The sequence below is a fragment of the Maylandia zebra genome, linkage group LG2 (assembly GCF_041146795.1).
Source record: "Maylandia zebra isolate NMK-2024a linkage group LG2, Mzebra_GT3a, whole genome shotgun sequence".
NCBI lineage: Eukaryota > Metazoa > Chordata > Actinopteri > Cichliformes > Cichlidae > Maylandia > Maylandia zebra.
In genome coordinates, this window is record NC_135168.1 from 16,551,202 (window position 1) to 16,577,337 (window position 26,136).

Genomic DNA, 26,136 nt, shown 5'->3' on the forward strand with positions numbered 1-26,136 from the left:
GAATTAAATGAGTTTTACATTGGTAAACTAGCAGTTCAAGGCTAACTGCTACAAGCATAAAACACCTGAATCTCAGAGCAAACATTAGCGGTTGAGTCAGTGGCTATGCCTTTGTTACACTCTCACTATGGAAAAGAGTGGCTGGAGACTTTAAAACACAGATGTGATACAATGTTGTTCCCTTTGAAATATTTGCTTGAGAGATGGACACTAGGTCTGCTACTGCTCACAATTGGTGACCGTCCTCAAAGCGACTTTGGTCCATCAAGATACAGATAAGATCCCGTCAGCCTGCTCGTCAGTCTATCAGTTTGTGATTGAAAAGGGTAAAGCTGGCAATTCCAGTCTGTTTATGATAATATGGCAATAAACTGTGTGACAAACTGGTAAAGATCACAAATCTGTTGCTTATTACATAGACTATACAAGCAATAGTACTGGCTGCCTACACAATATAGCCACAGGAGCTGCTTGATCATGGAGACCCGCTCCATGAAGCACACTGATGTTAATGCCAGAGAAGGTTTGAAGCTCTGCAGGTTAAGAGGTGTGGTCCAATACTTTTGTTAGGCAGTGTAGCTGGGATAGGTTTCTACCCTTCATCAATCAATTTTGCTTCCTGTGACCTGCATGAAGTTTCAAATGTTACCATTTAGCATTGTACTCACCCTTTAATATTTTTCCACACAATATAAATTTTCCAGCACATTTGGTGTTGCACAGAACGGCTGTTCGTAATAAAAACATTAAGATCGTTTTCTTAGTTATTGCACTGTACAAGGAGAGAAAATGGAAGACTACATGCTAAACAGAAGGGCTTGTTTCAAACTACACATTTTCTTCCATTGCTAATTGCTTAAAGGAGAAATGTTGTTTGCAACGCTGACTTTTTGAAGAAGTCTGATCTAATTACTGTACCATATAGTATTGAATTTACCCATCTGAGGCGATTTGACAGCAGAGGACTAAGTTTGCCCATTGTGTTGCACCATGCCTTCTCCCCTTCATGCTTTCTTTCCCTGGGAATAGGAAGTGAAGCATTTTCACACTAATGATGCAAATACCCAGCATGCAGTTGCTGCACACAGTTTTACCTGTTCTGCACAATTTCACTGCATTCCCTTCATTCCTGACACTCCCCCGGGCGTTCTGTCAGTGTACCAGTTTCGTTTTTGTTTTTTTGAACTTGTATTGCTGTGAAACAATCGAGCTCCAAATGGGAAAATGCGGCAAAGTAGTCTTCCTGCCTCCATCCAGCCCCACCCAGTATCCTAAATATAGACGCGCAGTGTTTTTGATTCAAAAGACTGCACTGAACTTTCTCATGGCCCGACGTCTCCTGTCACATACCCAACTCTCCTCACTCTAGTACCGCTCCTGTGGGAAGGATGGACCGGGTGCTATGGCAACCAGCAGTCCCAGATGGGCTGTGCTCGAGTGCACTTAGAAGTACAGTAGGGAAGGGAGCTAAGTTAACAAGAGTGCAGCATGCTGCCGCCGCTGCTGCTGCTGCTGCTGACAGAGGGGTGGAGGGGTGTGGAGTGACAGAGAAGCTGAATCTGGGCGGATGCTAAGCTGACATAGCAAGCTAATCTCCAGAATTTAGAATGCCAGACACCGCTCAGATTTTCCTCTCTCCTTCCCCGAGGCGCTTTTAAGAGGTGAGAAATGCACTGAGGAAAAACTTGGGATTGAAGACAGGATATCGCTCCAGCAGGCAAGGTTTTTTTTTCTTTTTTCTTTTTCTTCATTCAGCTTAGTCACTGCTATGAAGGCAAATATGGAACCAAGTACAAAAACCTCAGAAGGTAAACTGCTTCTAGGAGAAGAATGAAAACTAATCTGTTGATTGCTGAGCTGATTCTGCTTATACTTGATAAGTTAACTGACTTATTTTTCCGTAGGTTTGTTCATAAATTGTAAAACTGAAGGTAGCCTAATGTGGCTTTAAACTACTTGTTTGTCTCACCACCAGTTCATAAACTAAGTTGTAAAACAGCCAAATCGATTAGTCCTTTACATTTGAACATTGGTTATTAGCCATTTTCACAGTATTTGACTTTGTAAACTCTTATCTTTAGAGCTTTAATGATTTGTCAAACAAGAAATTACCTTAATTGGAATGTTTTGATAACTCATGAGTCGCGTATTCTGTTCTTATGCAATGGTTCCAAACATTGTTAGTCATAGCTTTTCCAGTGTGAAGACGATGATTACGAGCTGCCCATCAGTCTACGCCTTCACAATTCACAAGAATCGCTCCTTGTCTTAAGGTATTGGTCAGATTTTAGTGAAACAAGATTAATACATATCTATATGAATGTTTGAGCCTCTCTGACTTCTCAGTGGATTTTAATTCTCATTAGTTTGTGCAATACAACCAACCAATAACAACAAAAATTATCACTTTCTTTCTGTTTTTCACACATTACAATTATATGTGAACAGTGATGGATCGTGGGCCAGATGAGCTACTATGTTGTTGATGTGCTGCATTTGTGGGTTTTTGTTTTTTTTTTGTTTTTTTGGAAGTACTTGAAAATGTCATCTCGAGAGTTGAGGAATTTTTAGTATTTGATAAAATAGTTTTGGTTCATTGGCAAAAAATTATCAGAAGGAACAAATTTAGAGGTCCGTTCACATTGCCCGTTCACTCTCCTCACATCATTTATGTTTTGTAAGCTTCATCATTAATCTCTATTTTCGTATTTCAATGTGCATGATGAGATGTTCTGTGCCAATCCCAGCCACTGTCCTTGGTGCTGCATTAGATCCTGAAATAGCTAATGCTTTCCCAGTAGGATGAGTATCCTTCGTTATTAGTGACAGATTGGCTCGTTCCCAGTCTTTACACTGACAAACGAAGGCGTGTTCCCGCTGAAAGCGTCAAATCATCTCGTCTATGAAAAATCAGGCATTCTGGCCCATGTTTGTACATTTTTCCCAATGTTGGACAGTGTTCAACAGAATGAAGTGGATTTCATAGTCCTGTTCAAGTCCAGAGGGAAAGGATAACTATGGCAGGAGCAGCCAGTCCTAACATTCAGTTTCTATGAAATCTGGAGAATTTTTTTTAATTATCAACCCATTAAATCTTTGCTTAAGTTTTTTTTTTCTATGATCAAGGAAACACCACATATGCTGCAAAGTGTTAACTGATTCCTGTATTTATGTTACATGAGCCCCTGCATCCTCTTGCTTCAGCCATTTACCTGGTACATTGATTAAATCTGTGAGCGTTTAGTGCTCAGGCCTCAGAATGATGAGTAGGATCTGGCCACAGGTCACACAGCGTCTGCAGACAGAATCTGTGCGAGCTTCTCTGACCCCTCTACAACAACCTGGACATTCCACTGTAAGTTGCTCTTCAGAGTGCCGGCTTCATAGCTAAAATATAAAAGTAATGCTAACCCTGTAGTGGAACTCCCAGTGGGAGAGCTGACACTTCCATGCAGACCCCACTCTCCCCCACAGTCTGAAGTAGAGCTATCATCTGTATGAAGAGAAGATTATTTGATTTTCTGAGTTCAAAGAAAGTACAAATCCTTGATCAAGTAGATTTAGATAGTTTCAGAACGCTTTAAATTAATGGCTTCATTTGGACCTGTTTGGACCGCATTTATCATTTGGATGACTTATTTGGGATTGACATTCCGTGGAAGATATGCAACTGCTCCTTTAAATGATCTCATTAACTGGTTTGTTTGCTACACTTTATGCAATTCCATACAGCGTGCCTTGGAATTAAATGGAAATACAAAGATGTACAGCATGCATTTAAAATAAAAAACAGAATTGTTTAATTTACTGTTGGGGAAGTGAACTTGTATGTCTTGTTTCAGAGAGCACAGATGACTAGAGCTGCTGTTTTAGTCTGTGCAAAGAATAAGTGTTAGACTAAAAGGGGTCAGTTTAAAATGAATCACTTAAATAGATGAATCATCAGAATAAGTGCCATCTTTTTTTCTCATCTGCATATATTTGCGACGCAGAAGCTGTTAAATGCTAGACATATTAATTGGGAAATATGTGCATTTAGGACTGGTCATATCTATAAGTTGATGTAAAGAAGCCCATATGATATTAATCTTGTGTTTTTGTGGCCAGATTTCACACATAATTGGCTTGGCTCTGGCACAGGAAGATCTTAATTTGAAATCTGCCTGCACAGCTTTATTTGGCTCTTATTTTTACAACCTGGAAAATTGTTTCTACTAATAATTGATGGTGTAGGTGGAAAATACGCCACACTATTACAGAGCTTGTACAGTTGTACTTGTTTTAATCTTAACAAGACAACAGTTTAAAAAAATGGCAACGTGAAAGCGAAATGTTTGCTTGGTTGAACTGCCAGCATCATGCACAGTTTTGTTTGTTATCGTCCGCTGATGCCATAAAAGACGGCAGTCAGCAACAGACAATGAACGATGGAAGTCGTGATTAGTCGAGGCACTGTGTATTCTGCAGGTATAAATATCTGTTATGAACATATTTCTTGTGTAGTCTGAGTCTGACATGAGAAGTTGTCGACGATATTTTTATGAGCACTACACCAAACACCTTTGGAGTTCTAAAACCACATTTCAAACTTGCATTGCTTCAATGCAGACGCCGTGTGTCGGCTGGCGTTAGTAATTCATCTTCCTGCAGGTAGAGAAACGGACTGCCCTTTGCAGTATTTCTATGGTGAAAGATGGCAGTTTGGGCTTCCTTTCTAAGTACTGTTCTGATTTACTGTCAGACTTAGTGACCACACTTTTTTCTTCTGCAGGGTACCTTTAAAAGCTTTTGATTAAAGGTATGACGTAAGGCTACATATCAAAACGGAGTCATGCTCTCATTCCTGTAGTTTGGTACGGGAAATGTAAAGTTATATGCAGTCAGTGTTCTCATCTGAAAAGCTCCTCTGAAAATTCAAGTTTCCATCATTAGACACTCTGCAGACAGTTCTGTTATTTAAATCGATGGAGGCAGATATATAAAAACACATTTCTGCTTCTAGAGATGAATCGGGGCAGTGAAAGAGGGCCGTGTTTAGGATTCAACACATGCCTCCTGCGTGCTCAGAGCAGTGAGTTGACACTTGTGTGCCTTGTTCAGAATGAAAACACACACACACATATATACACGCACACACTTGATCTTTATATATTCTCTGTAGCAAATGCTCATAATCTCCATTTCTCAGTCGCTCTCCATTTTGCACTTAATCTCACACGCTCCATCTCTTCCGCTAATATCAACAGCCATTTTTGCTGTCGACCTGACGCACACACATACCGACATGCACACACAGATTGTGTCTCTGATCTCTCACTCAGGCACTTGCTAGAGGTCTTTGTGCAGATTCTGTCACTCACTCTGAAATGAAATGTCAATGTGGCTCCTGTTAAGGCTTTGTGTTTACCACGCTGCCGATTTTATCCATTACAGATTTTAAACATATTACCATCTGTCCCCCCCCCCCCCCCCCCCCCCCCCTTCCAATAAAACTCCTCAGACCCCCTGTAGACACCCCAGACTCTCTGTGTGGATGAATAATATTCCTTCCTCTGGGTTTACTTGGTGTCCAGCAGGACATCCAAGGCCCCAAACAGATGTTCTATAATTACACAAGCAGCAGGAGGCAGGCAATCAATACTCCTTTTACTCCTTTTCTCCACCAAGGAGCCCTGGTGGTTAGCAAGGCCGCCCTATAATCAGAAGGTCGCAGGTTTAATCCCAAACAGCCAATGTGTCCATCAGCAATCATGTGCTCTGTTGGAGTGTCCTTGACAGTGACATTGCTCACTCATCCACTGACCGCTTTAAGATGTACAGTGAGGCCCAGGAATATTTAAGCAGTGACGCAGTTTTCACATTTTCCGCACCACAGCAGACGTGAAGTGAGAAATTCGAGTTGCAGTTGAAGGGCAGACGACTCTCAGCTTTAATTTAAGGTGTTGAACAAAAATATTGCATTACACACTGAAGAAGTTTGTGTGAGGATGTTATCAGTTTCTCCGAGATGTATTGATCTTCAGAAGCACTTCAGAAAATGATATATGGGCGATTCTACAGATGGCCCATATGTCATCGGTGCACTTTGTGGATGGCAGGTTTAAAAAAGAAACAACAATAAAAGCTTTTTTGATGTGACTTAATATATTTTTTTTCTTTCAGGTCTTCTTCATAGGTCATAATATTGTATTTTGGTGACTTTGGTGTACAGACTCGTCCCTCTACAATATTTAAGAGGCTGGACCAAGCTAGCAGTTAGCTTAGCTTAGCCTGGCATAGTTTAGCGTAAACACTGGCAACAAGAGAAACTGCTAGCACTGTTCAAATGTAATAAGTCCTCCTACCACCACTCCTAAAGCTCATCCATTATTGCATCACATCTTGTTTAATCCTTACAATAACCCAAGTGTGTGGACAACAATGTGTAGCTTTATTGCACCAGGTTGCCCTTATCCTCGTTTCCGGTCTTTATACTAAAGCTGTTCTAATCCAGGTAATCAGCTGGAGCTTGATATTTATTGAACAAACATGAGTGTGTTGTCAACCTCTCCTAACTCTGTGTGAGAGAGTGAATGCCTGTATTGGTTTTCGAAAAATGTGGTCCTATTCCTGCCTGTGCTAAGCTTGCTTCACAGATAAGCTGCTGTACTGAGTGCTGCATGGTTAGCAAATGCAATTTTTAAAGAAAACCCAGTGAGTCTCATTGTCTGCTTAGAGATCCAAATTAGCCTGCAGTGGTAAGGAAAAAAACCCAGCAGTTGGAAGTGATCTGTTCAGTAGTCTACAGGCATGCTGAGGTATGTGTGTGCAAGGCAGAATAATGATGCAAGTGAATGTGTGTTCTTTATAACAGTCCTTGTCTAAGAGTACAGAGAAAAGTTATATTTTCACCTTGAAGATGAATTGGGCTGTCGAGTCCTGGAACAATGAAAGATTTTGCCATGTAGGTCGATATCATCTTTGTTTTCAGAGGAGATACACTTTGGCTGAAGTTATCTGCCTTAACATGGGAACTCTTGTCATAACAAGTAACAGAACAATAGAAACTTGAAAATGGTTGATTTATAGATAGCCGTGGAGCTTTTACCAACTTTTTTTCTCACTCGACTAGCAAGTGACATGTTTGATAACTTTGATCTTTTCTCCTTTTTCCACGGCGCTCTCCTTAACCCGGCTTCCAGGAATGCAATAAACCCCAGGTACCGTATCTGTTAACAGTGTTATGTCTTGTTTCCTAGTGTGGGTGTGTTTCTTCTTCTGTCTGTGTGTTCTAGATGTCTGTGTTTGTGCTTCTCCTGGTGGTTTTATCTGCGTCTCTTCCCTCATATCTGTAGGTAGTAGTAGACTTCCTTAATAAATACATCGACTTCCTGGCATGAAGGCTGATAAAGGGTGAAGTCTGCACCACACACACTCCAATTGAATTATCACAACATCAGCATGATCAAATTTTGGATTATTATTCCTGCTGTGTGGGTGTGGTTCTGGTTGGTCTTGCCATTGCTGCTGGATTGCTCGATCATGATGGCTTTGAAAAGTGTAAAACAGCCATTTCAAGACCTATCTAACCTCTAAAAGAGCAGTTTATGCAGCGCAAAGTGTACAAACATAGCATTACCAATAGGTGAGGAAGGGTATATACCATATCTCAGTATTTCATCACAGAGTCCTGCAGTGTTTAAGCAGAGATGGATTATGACAAAGAGGTTGAAAAGATCAGGGCTCAAAGTGTTGAGCAGTCAGACTTGCTGATAAATGCAGAGAGAACAAAACCTGCCACTTTCGGCCGCAGAAAAGCCGAGCTCCTATTTTTAGAGCTGTCCTTTGTGACAACCTGCTCCGCTTCAGCTGTGCAGGGACACAAAAGCCCCGGTGTCGAAATAGGCATTGTATAGGCACTACACCAAGGAGTAGAGAAACAGTTTCCTACACTTATCTCCTTCCTGACTTAATTATGTTCTTTATCAATTATTGATTCAGTCATCATTTGGGCCATAAAATATACAGATCAGTCATAATATTGAAGATATATGTTGTCAGATTTTAAAAAATATAGACAGATAATGTTATGAGTTATATAATAAACTTGGTACACTAGCAAATAATTGTTTTAACCTGAAACAAATAATAAATCCTCGTTTCCAGTTTATTCTCTGAGCAGCTGATTATTCAGCACACCGCTTCAGCCCCAAAGGTTCTGCTTATTTTAAAGTAATTAAAATCTCAACAGTCTCTTGATTATGGTCATTGCTGAAGGAAATGATCATCCCTTTTATTTTCTGTAGTGTTATACATGTATATATGTAATGTAATAAATATGCATTTTCATTTACAGCTGCAGCTTAAGTTTCCTTTGTTTCTTTGAAATGAAACACCCACGCCTCTTTTCCCAGCATGGACTACAGAGACACAATCAGTGTTTATAGTTATTAATAGCCAAATATCAAACATTATGCTTTGATGGAAATAGAGCAGATATTTTGGGAGAGTTCAGACCTGATAATACAGCTGAAACGCTGCCTCGTGCAAGTGAACAAAATCAAGTACTCATTTACAGGCTGCGCCTCATTTCTCAACCAGTGTGCTAGAACACGCTTACTGACATTTGATGTGCTTTTCATGTCAGTTTTGACATTCAAAGACCTTTTTTGAAAGTTGAGTATTTTCAAAAGGCTTGACAGATGACATTTATTTCAATGGTAATGAGCCTGCACGGCGATGATAACATGGTACTCTGGGCGTCTTTTTAATGGTGTTTATCACTTAAATTTGATCAAAATCTCTCCAAACAATTAGAAACAAATGTTAGATTTGTTTACTGTAGTGACCGGGTAAATAAGGGGTAAAATGACAACTTATCTCACCAACTCATTTCTCAAAGTTCCCTAAAGCTGTCAAAAAGCTGAGAAAGTGGGAATGTGATGATTGTGTTTTAGTGTTATTTTTCTTGGCTCTGTTTGAAATGACAGACCTGCATACAGACATGAAATCAGCCTTTTATTGAAACTCCTCATATTGAAATGTCAGTGGTACTGAATTGATACTGATATGAACCATGATCCGTCAATAAAATTGAAGAATAGAACTTGCATAAGGTAATATCTTCTTATGTAAATTTGTAAAAGGCAATGAAGTGTTGAAATCTAAAAGGTAATTCAGAAGGTGCATTAAATTCCATACGGACAATTAATCCATTTGTATCTGACTCTGCACACTTTCCAGCAATTTAAAGTATGAAGCCGGTTTTAAATCCTGACGTAATGACCATGTGTCTCATTAAGGTTCTATTAACTAGTCATTGTGCACTCTTCCCTCTAACTCATCAACAGATTGAAATTGTTAGGATAGTTTTCACAGTGAAGGTAGTTGTACAAATGTGATTTGTATCATCTGCTACAGTTTGCAGGTCTACTGAAGATCTCACGGTAAATTCTCAGCCCAATTAACGTCAGTGTCAGCCAGATTGTTTGTCCATCATATTGGTATGAAATATCTTAACTGCTCTTGGATGGATTGTTTTGGAAAAATGTGCAAACATTGATGGTCTCCATAGAAGGAATATTGATAGTATTTTCTTATGACTAAATACTTCCAAAGCTAATCGGATTCCTGTCAGCTTCATCTTTGTTTGGCCAGTGCCAGTCACCGCATTTTGCAGGGATGTTTGATAAGATAGTGGGAGTTTAACAGCCCTGCGCCAACACCTTGGTCTTGGTCATGTTCCTTCTACTCATTTCTAAACAGTGTTTGTGGTGTGGCAGAATTCATTGTCCCTGGAGAAACAAGTTTGACGTCATTGCCATCAGGGTGTGAGCTTGGTCTGCAAAGGCTTTATGATGTTATAGACTGTCAAGTTAATATCCACATGAATGCCAGTCCATCCATCTGATCCATCCTATCCAGGTGAACACTGATTGATTTGAATATTTTTGCTAATTGGTACATAAAGACCCTATGAATATCTTGAATTTAGCTGATCCTAATAGCGTTGTATGCTGCATTTGGGATTTTACTGATAATGAGTTGATGGTGTCCATCAGTTGTTAATTGTATAGTTTTAGCTTTTCAGGTGCATTTGAACTTTTGTGGTTAAAGATTTCCTTTTCTTTCCACTGATTAAGAATGAGTCGACACATGCAGTTGTAACTGTGACACTAAAATCACATAATTCGGCTCGCTCCGACAGCATTCAGTGCTAACGACTTCCAGTTCATTCGCTTCTACAGTCAGTCGTTAACTTGATCCGGAAACCTCTAGTCACTGATCAACCTGTCACTCATTTGGAAACTATCTCACTTTGTTGCTTATTCTCTGAAAACATGTCTTTTGATTCACTTTTCCTATTTATGCACCTTGTAGCAGGTGCACGGGCACAACAGATGTTATGCCCCCGTGAACCTACAAGTGTAATCTTTCAGATGTGCCTGGTTGCCTGAGTTTCTGTCAAATTATTTTCAGAGCAGCGTGGAGGTGATAACAGCTTGAAAAATGAAATGATCCCTCGGGCTGTAGCAAGTATGAAAATGGAGTCTCTTTATTAGATCATCTTTTGCGTTCTAACAAAGTTATTTAGAGCCAGCGTAATGGGACTGGCATCAAGGATTAATGCGCTGTGTTCTCTCTACACGTGGGGTTACAAATTCACCGAACAAGGTTAGAGACAGATCAATAAATCAAAGTATGTTGAGTTTGATCCTCTAATGGCCACTGTGTGTCTTCCACAAAGTGCTGATGTATAAGGTGTCTGTGGCTGATTGATCCTATGGAGTTTTTTTTAGTCATCTTATGAGCATAACAGCAAGTTGTTGTTTTTTTTTGTTTGTTTTTTTAGTTCAAATAAATCAATTAAGACAAAAAGACAAGTATACATTAACAGGTGTAGTACTTAAGTAAGATGTCTGTTTCAGATTTTTCTAGAGCATCAAGGGTGTCCTAAAGACAATGCATCATACACACAGTAATCTGTTAAAAAGAATAACTCCTGTCATATTTATTGTTCTGATTTTTTTTTTCTGATAAAAAAAATATAAGTTTGTGTGCATTAAAGGAGGTTAGTGGTCTGTGGTGACAACCTTCAATTCACTGTGTGCCAGTAAATCAGGTTAATAAAGTTTTTTTTTTTTTAACTTCTTGGGTGGGCAACTCCTCCACAACTAGGATTTACTGTGGGATCAGCTGAGTGGACAGAAATGTCTGTGAAATCCTCCATTGCTCAGTCATCTGCAATACCAGTGATGTTGTTTTATCCATGTGTCTTCAATCTGCTTTCAACTATCCCAAAAGAAAGATCATGAGGTGATGACATTAAAGTTTGAGTAACTACAGCTCAGTCATGCAGTGCTGGTTGGTTTGATTTTGTGCATGTATGTCTGGGATTTGGCAAAGAAAGGCATTTTTCTCTTGCATTATTTTTTTCTTACATGTTGCTGTAATACTGAACAATTTGGTCCTGCTTTGCTGGTGCCAAGAAAATGCTTGATTTATGAGTGCCTTATGCTGCTATCGCCATTGAAATACTTGGCTGTGCATGTGTGTCATGTCTATGCAGGGGTGTTTGATCCAGCAGTGTAATGAGTTTTTTTAGTGCCCTAATGCCACATATCAGCAGGCACAACACAATCACATGGCCTTTCCCTATAAATGCATGGAACAATTGAAGCCTGACTGGGTTCACAGGCGGTTTACAAATGGCAGATGAGGCCCCTCACCCACCTCGTGCATTTAGCACACACTGCAATTGAGATCAAGTTCATTACTGGTGTTTCAAGTAGCATTTTTCATGTCACTCTGACAATCTCCCAAGATCGATGCTCACCTGCCTCTTTCCCTTTACCTTGAGCTTGTGATTAGTCACTAAAAAAATGATTAATTGGCTTGTTTGTTCCTTTAAATGAGCTTGCTATGAAAGCTTTAAACAAGGGGGGCTGGGCAGGAGGGTCTGATATTCCCCAGACGCAACCACGTTGCCGAGGTGATGTAATGATGCCCTGGTCCTCCCCCCGCCGGCAATTGTTGGAGACATTAATGACTGGGCTGCACAGCCAAGCACCTGAGCTTTTTGGTTGTTTTGATACATTACATCATTGCTCCGGGGCAGGAGAGGTGATGTCATACCGGGTCTCCAGCTTCCCTCCCCCTCTCCGCCTCCCACTCACATCCCCATTGCTTTGACTGGAGCAGCTCCAAAACCAGCGTGTAGTACGCTGCTTTCTAAGCATTGTCTGAAGCGGAGCAGCCAGACTCTTTACTAAAAGGCTACAGCATCAGCTGTCTGCATACATGAAAAAATAATGTGTCAGTGGTTTTATTGGATTAGTTATTGTTTCATTTTCAAATGTTCATCAGTCTTTGTCAGAAATTAAGTTTATATTGCACGGGCTTTACAAATGGTTGTTTGCACCATTTAGATCCATCTTAAGTATGAGGCTCTAAAATCATATTATGATTCCTGCTTATGGATGTGAATAATATAGAGCTGGAGCAAAGCACTGCTTCATTTTTGATTCATTTGTGATGCTATGAAATGCCAAAGATACTGCCTGTCACAGCTTCTGCATGATACCTGCAGGTTATGTTTTGTGTTTTGGCCACAGTCCAGAACCAAAAAATACACATTATATTAAAGTGAAGTTAAAAAAAAAAGTGCAAAAAAGGTTCACCGTTTTAGTTAATGTGCCTAAAAATAAATTTGTTAGTAATATTTCTCGTTTCATGTTGTGTAACAAAGTGATGCATTGATGCCGAAAGGGAACTGATTCATCCTCCTCCAGCAGTTTTGCAAAATGCTAAAAAACAGACAGTGGTGACAAAATGACTGAGACCTGCAACAATGCAGGAATATGATAACTGAACAATGACCAAAAGAATAAATGATAATAAATGGTATATCTACTATTCGAGATTCTATGTGATTTTATAGTTTAATCTGCTGTTGAGTATAGATAACGTGTAAACAGACACGACTCTTCTTTTAATGTTTTGTGCTCTGCGTGTTGTTTCTAAGCTTAATTCCTGGTTGTTTTGTGGCGAGTAGCAAGCTGGCCTGTAGTTTGTTGCCTTTGGTTTTGCTGTCTAAATCCTCATTGTTCCCTGTGGTGCAGTTTCTGTCATTGTGTAGTCCTCCTCATATCTCAGTCTGTCAGCAGACCTTTTTATATATATATATATATAGATAGATAGAGAGCCTTCTATTTATCCAGTATCTAGAGTCTCCACAGGCATGGCCTCCCACCTGAACACACACATATAAGAAGTACTTTTCTTCCTCTCAGAAAGCAAAATGTAATGTTGTGTGTTTGATTGGTGATGCTGCTGCTCGCTGTAGTACAGCTGAGTGAAGTGGAAGAGTCTATTGCCACTTTTCTATTTTATGCACTCTCTCCCCTCCCTGCCTCCATTTCAGCATGTCTTGCTGCCTCCGTCGCCACAGCAACTGAAGGCCCTAGAGGGTGTGTAGCGGGCTGGATGGGTAGATGAGTGGGTGGGTGCAGGGGGCTCGTGCTCACCCAGTTGCTATGGCTATTCCAGCTGAGTGACAGTGTGACATCATTGCTGCCAGTCTGTGTTCCTGCAGTGAGCCCCCTGTGAATGCTTTCACCTCTCCGGAGAAGCAATGCTACTGTTTCCTCTCTTTCCATATTTTACTCTCACACTCAGGAGGAAGTGCTGCCATCTCTCCACCCAGGAAATGGCTTTCCTTTTTCCGTTTCTATGCCAACAAGCTCCAGCCATGGTCTGGTGCTGAAGTGAGGGATAATGGCATTATTCCACTGTGCTCTTCTCTACCAACCAATTCTTCATCCCTCTGTTTCCCTCTACCTCTTTTTACCTTTTGGACTTATCGCCTTCCTCCCACTTCTCAGCTGTGTATCACCTTCTATCTCTCCTTGGACATTGCTTTTCATCCATCTTCCTCATTTTTATTTAATCATCCACCCTCTTCTATCTCTCTTCTATCTCTCTATCAGAGCTGAGGTGTTGTAAGTCCTCCAGATGAGCACAGCCATAGTGGCTGCTCTGACAGCATCACTCTCAGGCAGGGAGGAGGTCCTTATCCCCCCACCCCCCTTCCTCTTCTTCCTCCACCACCACCACCACCTCCCTCCCCCTCCTCCACCACCACTGACACACATACACACATCCCCCTGCTCCCGTTACAAACAAACCGCTGGGTTTAACGTACAGTACCTCAGCGGAGGCTGCAGGCGTCTCGGTCTTCAAATAATCTAATGGTGCATAAAGGCGTGCGTGTGTGTTTTCGCGTGTGTCGCTTTACTTTCGCGAGAGGGAGGGAGAAAGAGATAGAGAGGGAAGGAAGGCGGAGGGAGTAAACGTGAGTGAAAGTGTTGTCAGCCATTTTTCCCATCTTTTCCCCTGTTTCTGCGTTCTTATCGCGCGCCGCTGCTCTCCGCTTGGAGATGTGATTGTCAATTGCGCGGAGAGAAGACGCTGGCTGTTTTTCTTCGCTTGGATAAAAGGATTTTTCCCCCTCTGTCCTCCTCCTCCTTTTCGGTGATTTTAAGATATTTCTGTTGGAAGAAGCGGGGTGGCTGGAATAAACGCAGAAGGTGGTGTCGGTTTGGAGTGTCAAATCAGGCCAAGGAACAGCGGATACTCCCAAAACTGACAAGCCGCCGCCTCCTTCCAGGGAGACGGCGCAGCTGAGGGAGGGGAAAGGGCAGGTCGCTTTGGATGAAAATGAGGGTCTATGCTGTAGCATAGAGCAGGTCCGGGATGTTAGATTTTAGCCCGGTGAACATTTTTTCATTATGAAACCATTAGCAGCATCAGACAGCAATGGAGTCCCGAGCCAGCAAGATAAAACCCCGGTAAGTAGCCTATCGACTTGCAGCGTTTTTTTCTCCATCTTTTTTTCTGTCTCTCGCCCTCATTTATGACCCCGTAGATATGATTACCGGCCGTATAATGGATGTGCATCAGATTTCTATCGAGCCTGCACAAGATGAATGAACGCAGGGCAGACCAAGGACGCATCAGAAACCCGAATCACAAGCTGATTATTGCCCCGTCGAGCCTCCGATGTGTGTCAGTGTGTTGTACTAGAAACGGCCGCCATGTGCTTGCTGTCACTTACGCGCGCAGACACGCGCACAACTGCGTGAATCTTACATTATCGATCTGCCAGGACATTAGAGTAAAATATTCTAAAAATAAAAAATCAGAGCGAGGTCAGTAATGGTTCAGTGCCACGTTGTACCCACGAAGGCCCTTGAACAGTAGCCCTTATTTTCCTGTGGTCAAACACGAACACATCGTTGCAGATGTAGCCTGTGTCTGTGTTTTAATGACCGACACATCTTTCTCATCACGTTTAACGACGCAGTGGACGTGAAGAATAATCGTAAGTCGCTGAAGTGAAATTAGCTTTGCCAGGTATTATTTGCATCGGAGATACAAGCAGTGAATCCTGAATCCCGGGTGTATTTTTTTTCTTCCCTTTTCTGGGAGATGATGTCATGTGTTCAGAGAGCTCCCCTAAATTCAGTTAGTCCACCTTTTAGGCTCCAGGAGCTGTTACAGCCGGGTCGCATTACAGAGACTGATGCACGATGAGTTATTTTAAAGCATAAAATGGTTAATTCAGCCCGAGAACACACAGAAAGGATGTTGGGTGTTTTTAATTGCGCCCCCCCCCCTCTCCCTCCCTCCCTCCCTTATTACCTCGGTAAAGTTGCTTCTAGTTTGAACCACCGGCTTCTTGCTGGTGGCGCTGTCCGTGGTGCTGGAAGCAGCCGGTAGCTCCAGCAGACACTGGAGGCCTGAGCAGATAGATCGACTGTCAGCACCGCTGGCATCACTCACACATCGCGACCGCACACATCCATTCACACACATACAGAGACAAGGCCGTAAATCACACTGATGGACGTTTCCTGGTTTGCAGAGCACAGATGCTTAACGAAAAATCACCTTAATATTCCTATAATAGACATGGACATGTCACCCTAGATGAGATGGCTCATCTTCTTCCCTCTCAGTTTATGCTGCTTCCCTCAGGGACGCCTGTAGGTGACCAAGGCCCTAACAATACTCATATGAAGTTGTTTATACAAGATCGATTCCCCCCCCCCAAAAAAAAGTGGCATATTAAACATCTTCTTTTTTTCCCCCCCTATTGCAACTATCCATCTGCAGATCCTTAAAGCTTATGTCATTTTGAAGTCTTACCTATAGCTACACTGTCATTTTAATAGGATATAAGCCAATACAATGCATACACAGTATAGCACCTTATGGCTGCCGTGCCTTTTAGCACTTTTCCATATTTTAATGATTGGCACATATATTTAGGCCTATACTCTTCTTCTTTTTTTTTTTTTTTTTTTTAAATCTCTCCAAATAAACATGTTCATTGTCACTTCAGTCATTGCATATAAATTAATTTTGAGAGAATAAATTGACTAATTTCCCAGAAATCTAGCAAACACCACAGAGCATAAAAATAGTGCTTTACACACTTATGATCTTAAATCATTTATTATAGGATTGCTGTAATCACTGTTAATGAGGAAGGGGCCAAACAGCTGTCAAGTAGCACATAATTCTAATTAAAGCATTGTTGCTGGCAGGATAGAAGAATTTCAAGTGCCAAAACATGTTTAGAGTCTGGAGCGCATCGCACTTACTTGTCTAACCGAAAACTTAGACAAATTATACAGACAATTAAGTAAGTTAACAAAAGGGCAAGAATGGAAAATTACAGAAAGTAGACTGCAGTAATCGTGATCATCTTCATCATCTGTATCTTACTCTTTTTCTTCCAATTTTCAGACTAATTGTTGTTAATTTAATTGTATTCCTTTTCACAAGCTCTGAAAAGATCTTTAGCTTTGGTATCAAACTTGCCCTTATCTCTTCTTACTGTCTTACCCCCTTCATTTGACTTTTGTTTTCTTATGTTCTTAGCAAACAAATGAAGGCTTGTGTAAATAGTCCCTTATCCCAGCAGGAAACCCACCAAATAAAAGCCACTAGATCGTATTACAGCAATCACACTATCATCACCATTGCTTATCTTTCCCATGAAAACGTATGGTTTCATTTATCTTTATTGCAACAAGTTACATGCTAACTAATAGTTCATGTTGAATTCTTGTGCTTTGAAGAGGCTTTATGGCTGGATCTTTTGGTGATGGAAGAATAGCATTTCTCATTCACAAAATTTGAGAGAAAAAATTGATTTCCACGGATTGAAAAGCAATATCCAAACGTTTTGTCAGATAATACGTTGTGCCTTTATTCATCTTGAATGTCAATATAAAAAAAAAAGCTTGGTCTTTTTTTCTTTTCTTTTTTTTACTTTTCGTAAAGAAAAAACTTTTTTTTTTTTAGAAGTGTAATATTGCACTTCGGCAAAAAAACCTTTCACAGTGTTTGACATTTGGTAAAAAATTATTCCAATGACAATATAGTGGATTGCCTCATTGTAGGTAATATTTTCTCCCTATCTAACTGCTGACTTGTGTGTTACTGACTGGTGGAGCTGTATCTGGGGAAGGGAAAGCACAGAGAGCATATCAAACCCATTTAATCGGACACCCTGCCCAAAGGATTTTAATCTCTTGATCCGCGAGGCTCAGGAAAGCGAGAAGCTGCCACTATGGTCAGGGAAAACTCTGGGATGTGCCTGTTGCCTCTTAGGCATCCAGGTTTTCCATTTTGTAACAAGCAGAGAAAGTTTTAAATCCCATGTCAAATGTATAAAGGAGCAGCACAGCTTCAAGCTATTTCACCAGCAGAAAATCAGAAATGAATCATAAAAAAATCCCTGTTTTTTTGTTTTTGTTTTTGTTTTTTGTTGTTTTTTTGGTTTGTTTGTTTGTTTTTTGTCCAAAATTTAAACCCAACCACTGAAATTTGTTTTCAGTGGAAGTTAAAATCTGCATTTTCCATTGTGGCAGTCTGGTGACCCTCTAGAACGGAAGTCTAGTGTAGCAGCAGTGATTCACTCCCAGCATATAAAGGCAGTAATGAGATTGAGAGCCAGCCAGGGTTTCCACCCAGCAATCTAGGTCATTAGGTCTGCAGTGTAATTTAAGGAGCACCACATCTGCTCACATGTAGGCAGAGTTCAGTGTTGTGGCTCGAGCATTAGAGCGACGCTTAATCCTCCTGTGACAGCTGATTGTACGTATTTTCGGCTCGCGCTTCTGCAGAGTTCACTTCATTTGTTTGCCAGAGAACAGTGAATGTGGAGCACAGAAAGCCCTATATACAGTAAGGTAGGAGAATAGAAACATTCACACTGTGGCAGATGTTTATTGTCACCAATATACACCAATTTAATAAACAATGTTTTACTATGGATTGTGCATATCCGTTGGGGTTAACAACCCATGTATGTACAATACCGTATCATCATGCTGCTAATTGAAAATACTTAATGAGTCAGTCATTATTGTTGCTCTGTCATCCATCTTGGCCCAGTCTCGTGGATGCCATTGGGCCAAATAAGTCGATGGATCACATGCTTATGGACTGCATGGACCCTGGGTTATTGACTGACAGACAGCTGACCTAAATGAGTGTAGAGAAAGGATTAAGTGTTTATTATCCTTTCCCTTTATCCTGCTTTCTGGTCCTCCCTTTATCTCTGGGTCTTTCCAGGGGGAGGGGCTTGTGGTGTTCCCCTTTTTAAAGTGCATTATTATTATTTATTCATTCATTTATTTATTAATTTTTAATTCTCCTATAATTTATTTTTGGAGGAGGAGGAGGGGGGGCTTTTTTGCCTGGTTGTGGAAACCAGTTGGGATAATCATATCGACAAATCTTACATGGTCATTTTTGTTTGTACTCGCAGAAATGACAATATTCACGTAACCTCTGTGCACTCTCCCTAACTGTATGTTAAAAATATTTCCAGTTGCAGATTTTTTGTTATCTTTTAATAATCTGTATTTGTAAAGAATAGGGTTTAGATTTTTCTGTGTTTCCGTTACTGTAACAAAACCCAGAATGCATCAGAGCCCTTCCCACTAGTTTCTCGTTTCTCTGTGGTGCTCAGCCCTAAGTTTGTTTGTTTTTTCCTGCAAATTGTCTTTAGACATTTTAAAGCCTTTTTTTCCCCTCAAAAAAACCTAAACTTGTTCATATTTCAGGGACTGTTTTCAGGTGCAGAGCTGTCTGCATTTCAGTACTCCCGGAAATCAACTCAAAATAAAATGCAGTGCTGCTTTGTTAATGATAATGGAGCATGTAAGAGCAACAATGTACCTCACTGGTGTGTATTTGAGGCCAAGCTTTCCTCGCTTCCAGCTTTGCTGTAATCCCAGAGTACAAATTTCCTTTGGGATAAACGTGACGTTGATGGCAGGCCTCAAGGCTACATCACTCTAGCGAAAAATGTCTAAGCTTAAATATAAATTGCTAGAGCTCCAATATAACCTTATGTCTGAAATTTGTATTGCAACGAGTGACGTATTACGCCATAAAAGTCATCAAAAGGAAATGTGATGAGGCTTTATCATTACAGATACAAACAGACAAAAGAGATTCATCAGATAATATTTGTTCAGTAATATTGTGGAAGTCAGCTGGAGGCACTCAGGGTGAAGTCAACCAGACGAGGGAGTGGAAAAAAAAGCAGCCCAAGGCGGGATAGAGAGCCACTAGGCCCTCCGGTCGACCATTTTGGTTGGTGCAGCCAGCCAGATAATTAATCGTGATGGCAATCTTTGACACAGTGTAATCACATCACACCTCGGTGCCACAGGAGCAGCACTGTCTGGCTCTTGGTCTCTTGTCACTGACACATGAAGGCGCTTTGTGAATTGATATGTCTCAGGTTAAAATTTTTCACTCACAAAGGTCTCCAAATAACTTCCAAATCAGTTCAGTGCTCCAACATATTCAAGCCCTTCAGTTTTATTGTGACTCTGCCTCATGAATGTTAAGAAGTCTTTTAGTCAAAACTAGTTTCTTCTATCTATCACACAACGATCATTCTGGCAGCAAAACACTTCCATTCTCAAAAACTCTTTCATTAAGCCGTAATGCAGATGAGCACTTCAGGAGCTGTGACGATGGATGTTTTCATTGAGTACATTCAAGAGCAGATGATGGCTCAGACCTATTTACTTGCAAATGAAGATCCCGAGATGCATTTCTATCCAATCTATTCCATTTGTCATCCAAGTGGGACTTCAAAGCTGATTTCCAAAATAATCTGAGGCAGAGATGTTATTTGCATCCCAAATTGGTGGATGGTGTTGATACCCAGACTTCTGAATTTCAGAGATGAGTTAACCTTTCATAGCTTAGAAACGAAGAGCTGAAAGCGTTGCTGGTCACCTCTACGTCAGGATCTGTTAAAGGAAAGTTGTTGGGTTTTTTTCTTTAAAATTTCAAAGTCTCACCCTAATTCATCACCATTTATCAAAGCTGAGTAAAAACGTTTTTACTGTCAAGTGAGGAAACATTTGGGGGAAAAAAAAATCACTGAACATAAAAAATAAAAAAATTTTGTTTACTATCAAAATTTAAAAATCCAAACCCAATCTCAAGATGTTTAGATTTGGCTGATTTCCTGAGTGGAGCAGACTAGTTAAATCGGCCCACTTTGACTTTTCAGTTTAAAAATCTAATATTAATGCTCTGCCACAGCAAGAAGTGGAGTTGAAGCATGCCCCAGAGCTAACAGTCTCCCTGCAGAGTATCCGATGTATATTGGTAAATAAAACATTTAGCCATCAAATAGTCAAGTCTAGAGACACCACGAACCAGTTTATGCTGTTTGATTAAATCCATAATTCACCACTCTGACATTCTAGTCGGATTTGATGAGTGTGATTCAAACACATTTCATTTATTTCATTTGAAATAAATACAATGTGTACTTGACATCTACAGATGTCAAGCCACAAATGTTAGCTATGTTCTATGGGCTTCAGGTGGTCTATAATCAATGAGTATATCATACATTTTAACAACTGATCCATCAGGTTGGATTTTAAATGCATAGGACAGCAGTTGAACACTAATTATGTCAGTGTAATAATAATTTTCTGAGCTAATACCTGAATAATTTTATCTATAGAATTACAGAAACTTGCAGAAAAACTTTCAATAAATGGATCAAGATTCCAAAGTCCCAGGACATTAAACTGATAAGTTTAGGCCTTAAATCATTACCAATTATGGAAATTTGTGCTGCTGTGTTTGCTGTTGACTGTCTCCACTCTAACGCCACACATACAGAAACCATAGAGCATCTGCAGACTTCAAATAAACCTCTGAGTTGTAGCAGTTCAAACTGCTTCTTATTTTTAATTCATCTGATTCCTAAAACTTGAGCAGTGGGAGGATTTCGGATGTATTTTGCATTTTGGGGTCATTTCCATGGAGAAGCGGGTTGGCTCATTTACAATGTGGCTAATTACGGCTGGGCTTTCTAGCACTTTATACCGTATGAATTACTCAGAGGGGTTTTCCCCATTACTGCCCAGTATTCATTTAGTTTACTCAAGTTCGTAGTACCTTAATGAGGGTGTTTTCTTGATGTATGCAGGGCATGTTTGTTTTTTGCTGGTCTCAGGAAAGGAGCTCCTTTGCTGTATTTAAAACAATGATTATCTTATCGTTTAATCCCGAGTTTCTACTCCCTTTCAGTTTTGTAACCCATTTTCTTACATGCTTTTGTCTAATACGTGTAGTATTCTTCTAAAGTAAACCAAAGGATTTCAAAAATGAGACTTAAAAACTAAATATTTTTGACACATTCTGTAAATGTTGGGTTATTTAATTAAAATCTTTTTGGCTCTGCCTTTCCTTTACACAAAATGTATTATTAAAGGAAAGCTGAGCTCTTGTTTAAACTCTGATTAATATTTTTCTTGTGAAATAACTGCTTTGCTACGAAGAAGATGATAAACCCCTTTTTATTCATTAATGGGAACAAATTGAATGTTTTTCAGACTGCCTTCCAATTAAAATTAAAGTGGATATGTTATTGTTTTACAGCAGAAAGTCTGTCTTTGCTTATTATCAAATGAAGTGGGGAAACATAATTAAAAAATGAAGAAATAGAATAAAAGCTAAACCGCCTATTTTTAGACACACATGCTGCTAAGTCTGCATCCAATGTTTGGCAGTCAGCACGAGTGTTGGTGTGAATGACCAATAGCGGTTGCTGGGCTGGCTGATACTGACCATCTGTGTGTATGTTGTGTGTGTGTATGTGCAGCTCCCCGCAGACTTCAGCAGACTTCACCTGGCCGACGGCTTACACCCACAGGTGACCCACGTCTCCTCAAGCCACTCAGGATGTAGTATCACCAGCGACTCTGGAAGCAGCAGCCTGTCAGACATTTACCAGGTAAGTCCTCCCATCCCTGGTGCTGGATCCCCAGCTTGGACTCCCTTGGATAGCTAAGCAGGTGCATGGTAGTTTAACTAGTTAATGCAGCCATAGCTGAGCAAGAGGAAATCATAAAGATGCTAAAACATTTATCAGTCTAGCTAGGGCCTTTTTGGAATTACTGACAAAAGTTAGATAAGAAGAACACTACCACTCATGAGCATGCCATAAATATGAAGCTACAGCCAGTTAGTTTACCTGACTGCAGCCACGTAGACTTAATAAATAAGATGGATGAAATTTCCATGTCTCAAAAGTGGACAAGTTTAATATTTGCCTTCTTTACAAAGATCAGCTGGGGGTGATGACTGTTGCAAAGAGAAATCTGATTATATAGAAGTCTATGAAAGTCTACTTTTCACTTTATTTATGGCTTAGGTTAGCATTTTGTTAATCAGATAAAATTCTCAGTCTCCAGTTTCAAATCATATTTAATACAGTATCATGTTCATTTTGTGGATTACTTTACATCTAAAGTAAACAATAAATCAAGCTGGGCATACCTGTGATTGGCAAACCACTACCATAGAAACATGTCGTTTTATTGTGTCTGGTTTCTCAGTTACTGATGTGAACATAAATAGCAATGATCAAAATTTTCACTTTGAGACTTCATCACAGTGGCAAGGTCCATCTTTTATATTCAGTCTGTGTGGTAATAATAAACCAAATGTATAATGCATCAACTGCTAAGCATTAAAAGTGTAGCTGTTCCCCTCTGATCGGGACTGAGTTTGTTTCCTCTCCTTTGCAGTGTTTGTATTAACCTGACTAGTTTTCTGTTCACCTCATTAGACGAGGCAGACTTATCGTGTGTTTTCCTGCAGTTTCAATTAACAAATACTCATTGAGCTAGTTTGTTTCGACATAACCTTGTGATGAATTGTAAATAATGAGAAAAAACATTGATTTGCATGATTTGGGGTGTGTGTGTATATATATATATGCTTCAGTGATCTAACATGTAACATAGCATTTAAAATCTGTGATATAGAACAAACTTTGACCTCATCTGAGACCAAGTCTTTATGGAAAAAATGGAAAAAACACATGCTTTTTGTGAAATGATGACTATACCTCTGGGAATGTGCATTAGTCTCATTAAGGAGGACTAATTTTCTTTGGAAGAATTTAAAGCCTTTTTTGCCAGACATGTTATAAGACACTAATGGGAGACTTTTGCTACGCAGCAGGGGATGAGCAGACAGGCTGCTGGCTGCAAGCAGGTGGTCCAGCCTACATCCTGACTCCAGCTCTGCCTTTCATCACCTCAAAGCAGAAGTACAGGACTCCCACAAAGCTGTGATATACAGTCTCATGTAATGAGGGCACTTGATGAGCATTTTTGTGCTAAAATATTAGCACGTGTAGGCCTCACATAATTTGTTTAGTGGTGTTGAGATATGTGTAACTTGATGAAGGATGGGCTCCCTCAACCCATCCTTCATCAAGGCCAATGCTTAATTTAGCAGTTTATAAATAACGTTATAAAGATCTGCACCAAAAGTGTTTGGTTTGCTTGCAATCCAACCCCCATCCACCCACCCTCACCAAGCCTTTTCAATTCTGCTGGGTAGTTATGAAAACATAATCAAAGTTAAACATTTGAACCCTTAAAACCCAATTCAAGTATGTGCACTCAACTGATTGTGGACGTGCCCCAAACTCTGCAACTAATCCGCTTAGCATAGTACACCCACCCCATTGGCTCCTAATTCTGTCACCTGCTGTGTGTCTGTAAATGTGTGTTATGTTTGTAAGCAGGATTGTGGCTGTGCTGTTTGCTTCGACTGACTGTGGTTGGTGTGCATCAGGGCACTCATTCAGTATGCTCAATACAAACAGTCTAATTGCATATGAGGGGTGTGTTATTGTGGAGCTCTGTGTGTGTATGTGTATATGTTTTGACCATGCTGTGGCTGGCTGGGGCAGGTTGAACAGGCTCTACTGTCCCCAGTCTGTGATCCTGGTCTTAGCACCATCTGCTAGCAGCTCTGTGGCGGCCTCTTGGTTTTTTTTTCCCTCTCAGTCTCTTTCTCCTCTCACTGAATCACAGACACTGTTCTGTTTTCTCTTGTTTTGTTTTTTTTATTCAGCCTCTATAATGTTTGGTTTAACTTCTACTCTGCTATTTGTAACTTTGGCTCAGAATACTGTATTTAAATTCCTTAGCTTCGATGACGAACCTCTTATATGCTTCATACGTGCTTCCTCTGTTTTAACCGTTTCAGCAATCAAAATGCTTCAGATACCTTCGAGTCAAAGTTTGGCTCTATTCTGTATTTCACTGTTATATTTGGACTGTTAGTTGGACACATTAGGCTATTTGAACCTGTCTCTTTTGGCTTAAGAAACTTGTATTTTCTGGCACTTTACAAGCAGAAGGTTTAATCAATCAGTCAATCAAGAGGATAATCATGAGATTACTCACTTCTGAATTTCTGGGATGTCTGTCAATCAGGCTTGAACAGACACATTCTATGGATGCTCCATCAGATTGTGATTTGGGAAGCTGTGGTTTTGAAGCTTTTGGATTTTTCTTTTTGTCTGCTTCTGTTGAAGTTCTTGAGCACTCTATGCTCTCTATCTTCTCCTAATCATTTCCTGGCTTAAGTGGAAATTGTTATATAAAGCAGTTGTTGGGCTTTTTTTGCTATCCAGTCTACAAGAATCTCCTCATTTTTATCACAAACTTTTAGAAAATGAACACCATGCAGACATGCCTTTAATGTGGACAGAAAACATTGAAATTCTAACCATGAGTGCACAGCATGATTTCTAAGACTGTTGGTTTATGCAACATTGCTTTTTTAATATTAGATAAAGTTACACCCTGCATGTTTCAGAATAAAAAACATTTTAAATGTGCAGAACATCAGAAACAAGGAATGTTTGCAGTGCTCACTGGGGCTGGTGTTGAATAAATGGATCAGAGGATACTTCATAATTTACACTTGAGATCATGTGAAGTTGATGTTGGTGAAATATGCTTGTGTTAAACATTATTTTTACTGTACACATTTTTGCTGAGCATACTGGAGTCTAGATTCTGGATGGAGTACTGAATAGTCGAACCACCAGGCTATTCCACTGCTATCGCCACGTAATTCCCACGTCACTGCCAACATGGCGCACTGTTTGTATCTGAATAAATCATGAAATTGGTCCTTCAGAAGGACTTTGAAAGCATTGATCCAAGAATAGCCCTAATGAAATATTAACAACACCTGACTTGCCCACTGATTCTTAATGCGTTCTGCACATCTATGGATTTCTGATACATGCATGGCATGAAAAAAGGGCCGTGCATGAGCACAAAGGCAGCCGGGCCCTCTGTATTTAAATGCAATATGAAAGCATACACACGTTTGACAGCTGGCTATGAACTGATTGTTGTATATAACCTTGAGTTTCTAATGCTGTATTATGTGGGTTGTTAAGTGTTGTGAACCAGTCTAGTGTTTTTAAAGTACACTGGTCACATGATCCTCTGTAGTTTTATGCAAGAAGTTTTCCTCTGTACTGTGTTCTGCTCCATACCTAATCTGTGACTCTTCACTTTCATCGTGTTTGCAGGCTCCACCCACCAGGGTGTGGACCAGTGATGCCCAAACGGCCATTCAGACACTGAATCATTAAAGAGCCCTTTGCACATGGCGTTTGAGGAGAAATGACATAGGGTTTCTGAGAGAGACCAAGCACAGGGAGACTGAGCATTAAAAAATTAGAAGCAGACTGACAGTCTGGGAGATGAAGAT

At 40.2% G+C, this 26,136-nt stretch overlaps 1 protein-coding gene across 14 annotated transcripts in view; it reads left to right on the top strand.

Moving 5' to 3' along the window:
- The window catches only part of rapgef2b (Rap guanine nucleotide exchange factor 2b), a 106,732-nt gene that overhangs the window by 60,077 nt on the left and 20,519 nt on the right, over nt 1-26,136 (top strand). For 8 of the 14 annotated variants that reach the window (XM_024804044.2, XM_076889534.1, XM_076889541.1 and 5 more), the window contains 2 exons: nt 7,182-7,199; nt 22,205-22,336. The exons of 1 other annotated variant lie outside the window; for it this stretch is intronic. In XM_024804044.2, the coding sequence (XP_024659812.2) occupies nt 7,182-7,199; nt 22,205-22,336 (150 nt within the window). Of the gene's footprint in view, nt 1-7,181; nt 7,200-14,134; nt 14,829-22,204; nt 22,337-26,136 lie in introns of those variants that run through there. 5 more of the 14 variants (XM_076889535.1, XM_024804058.2, XM_076889566.1 and 2 more) reach the window with 4 other exon arrangements.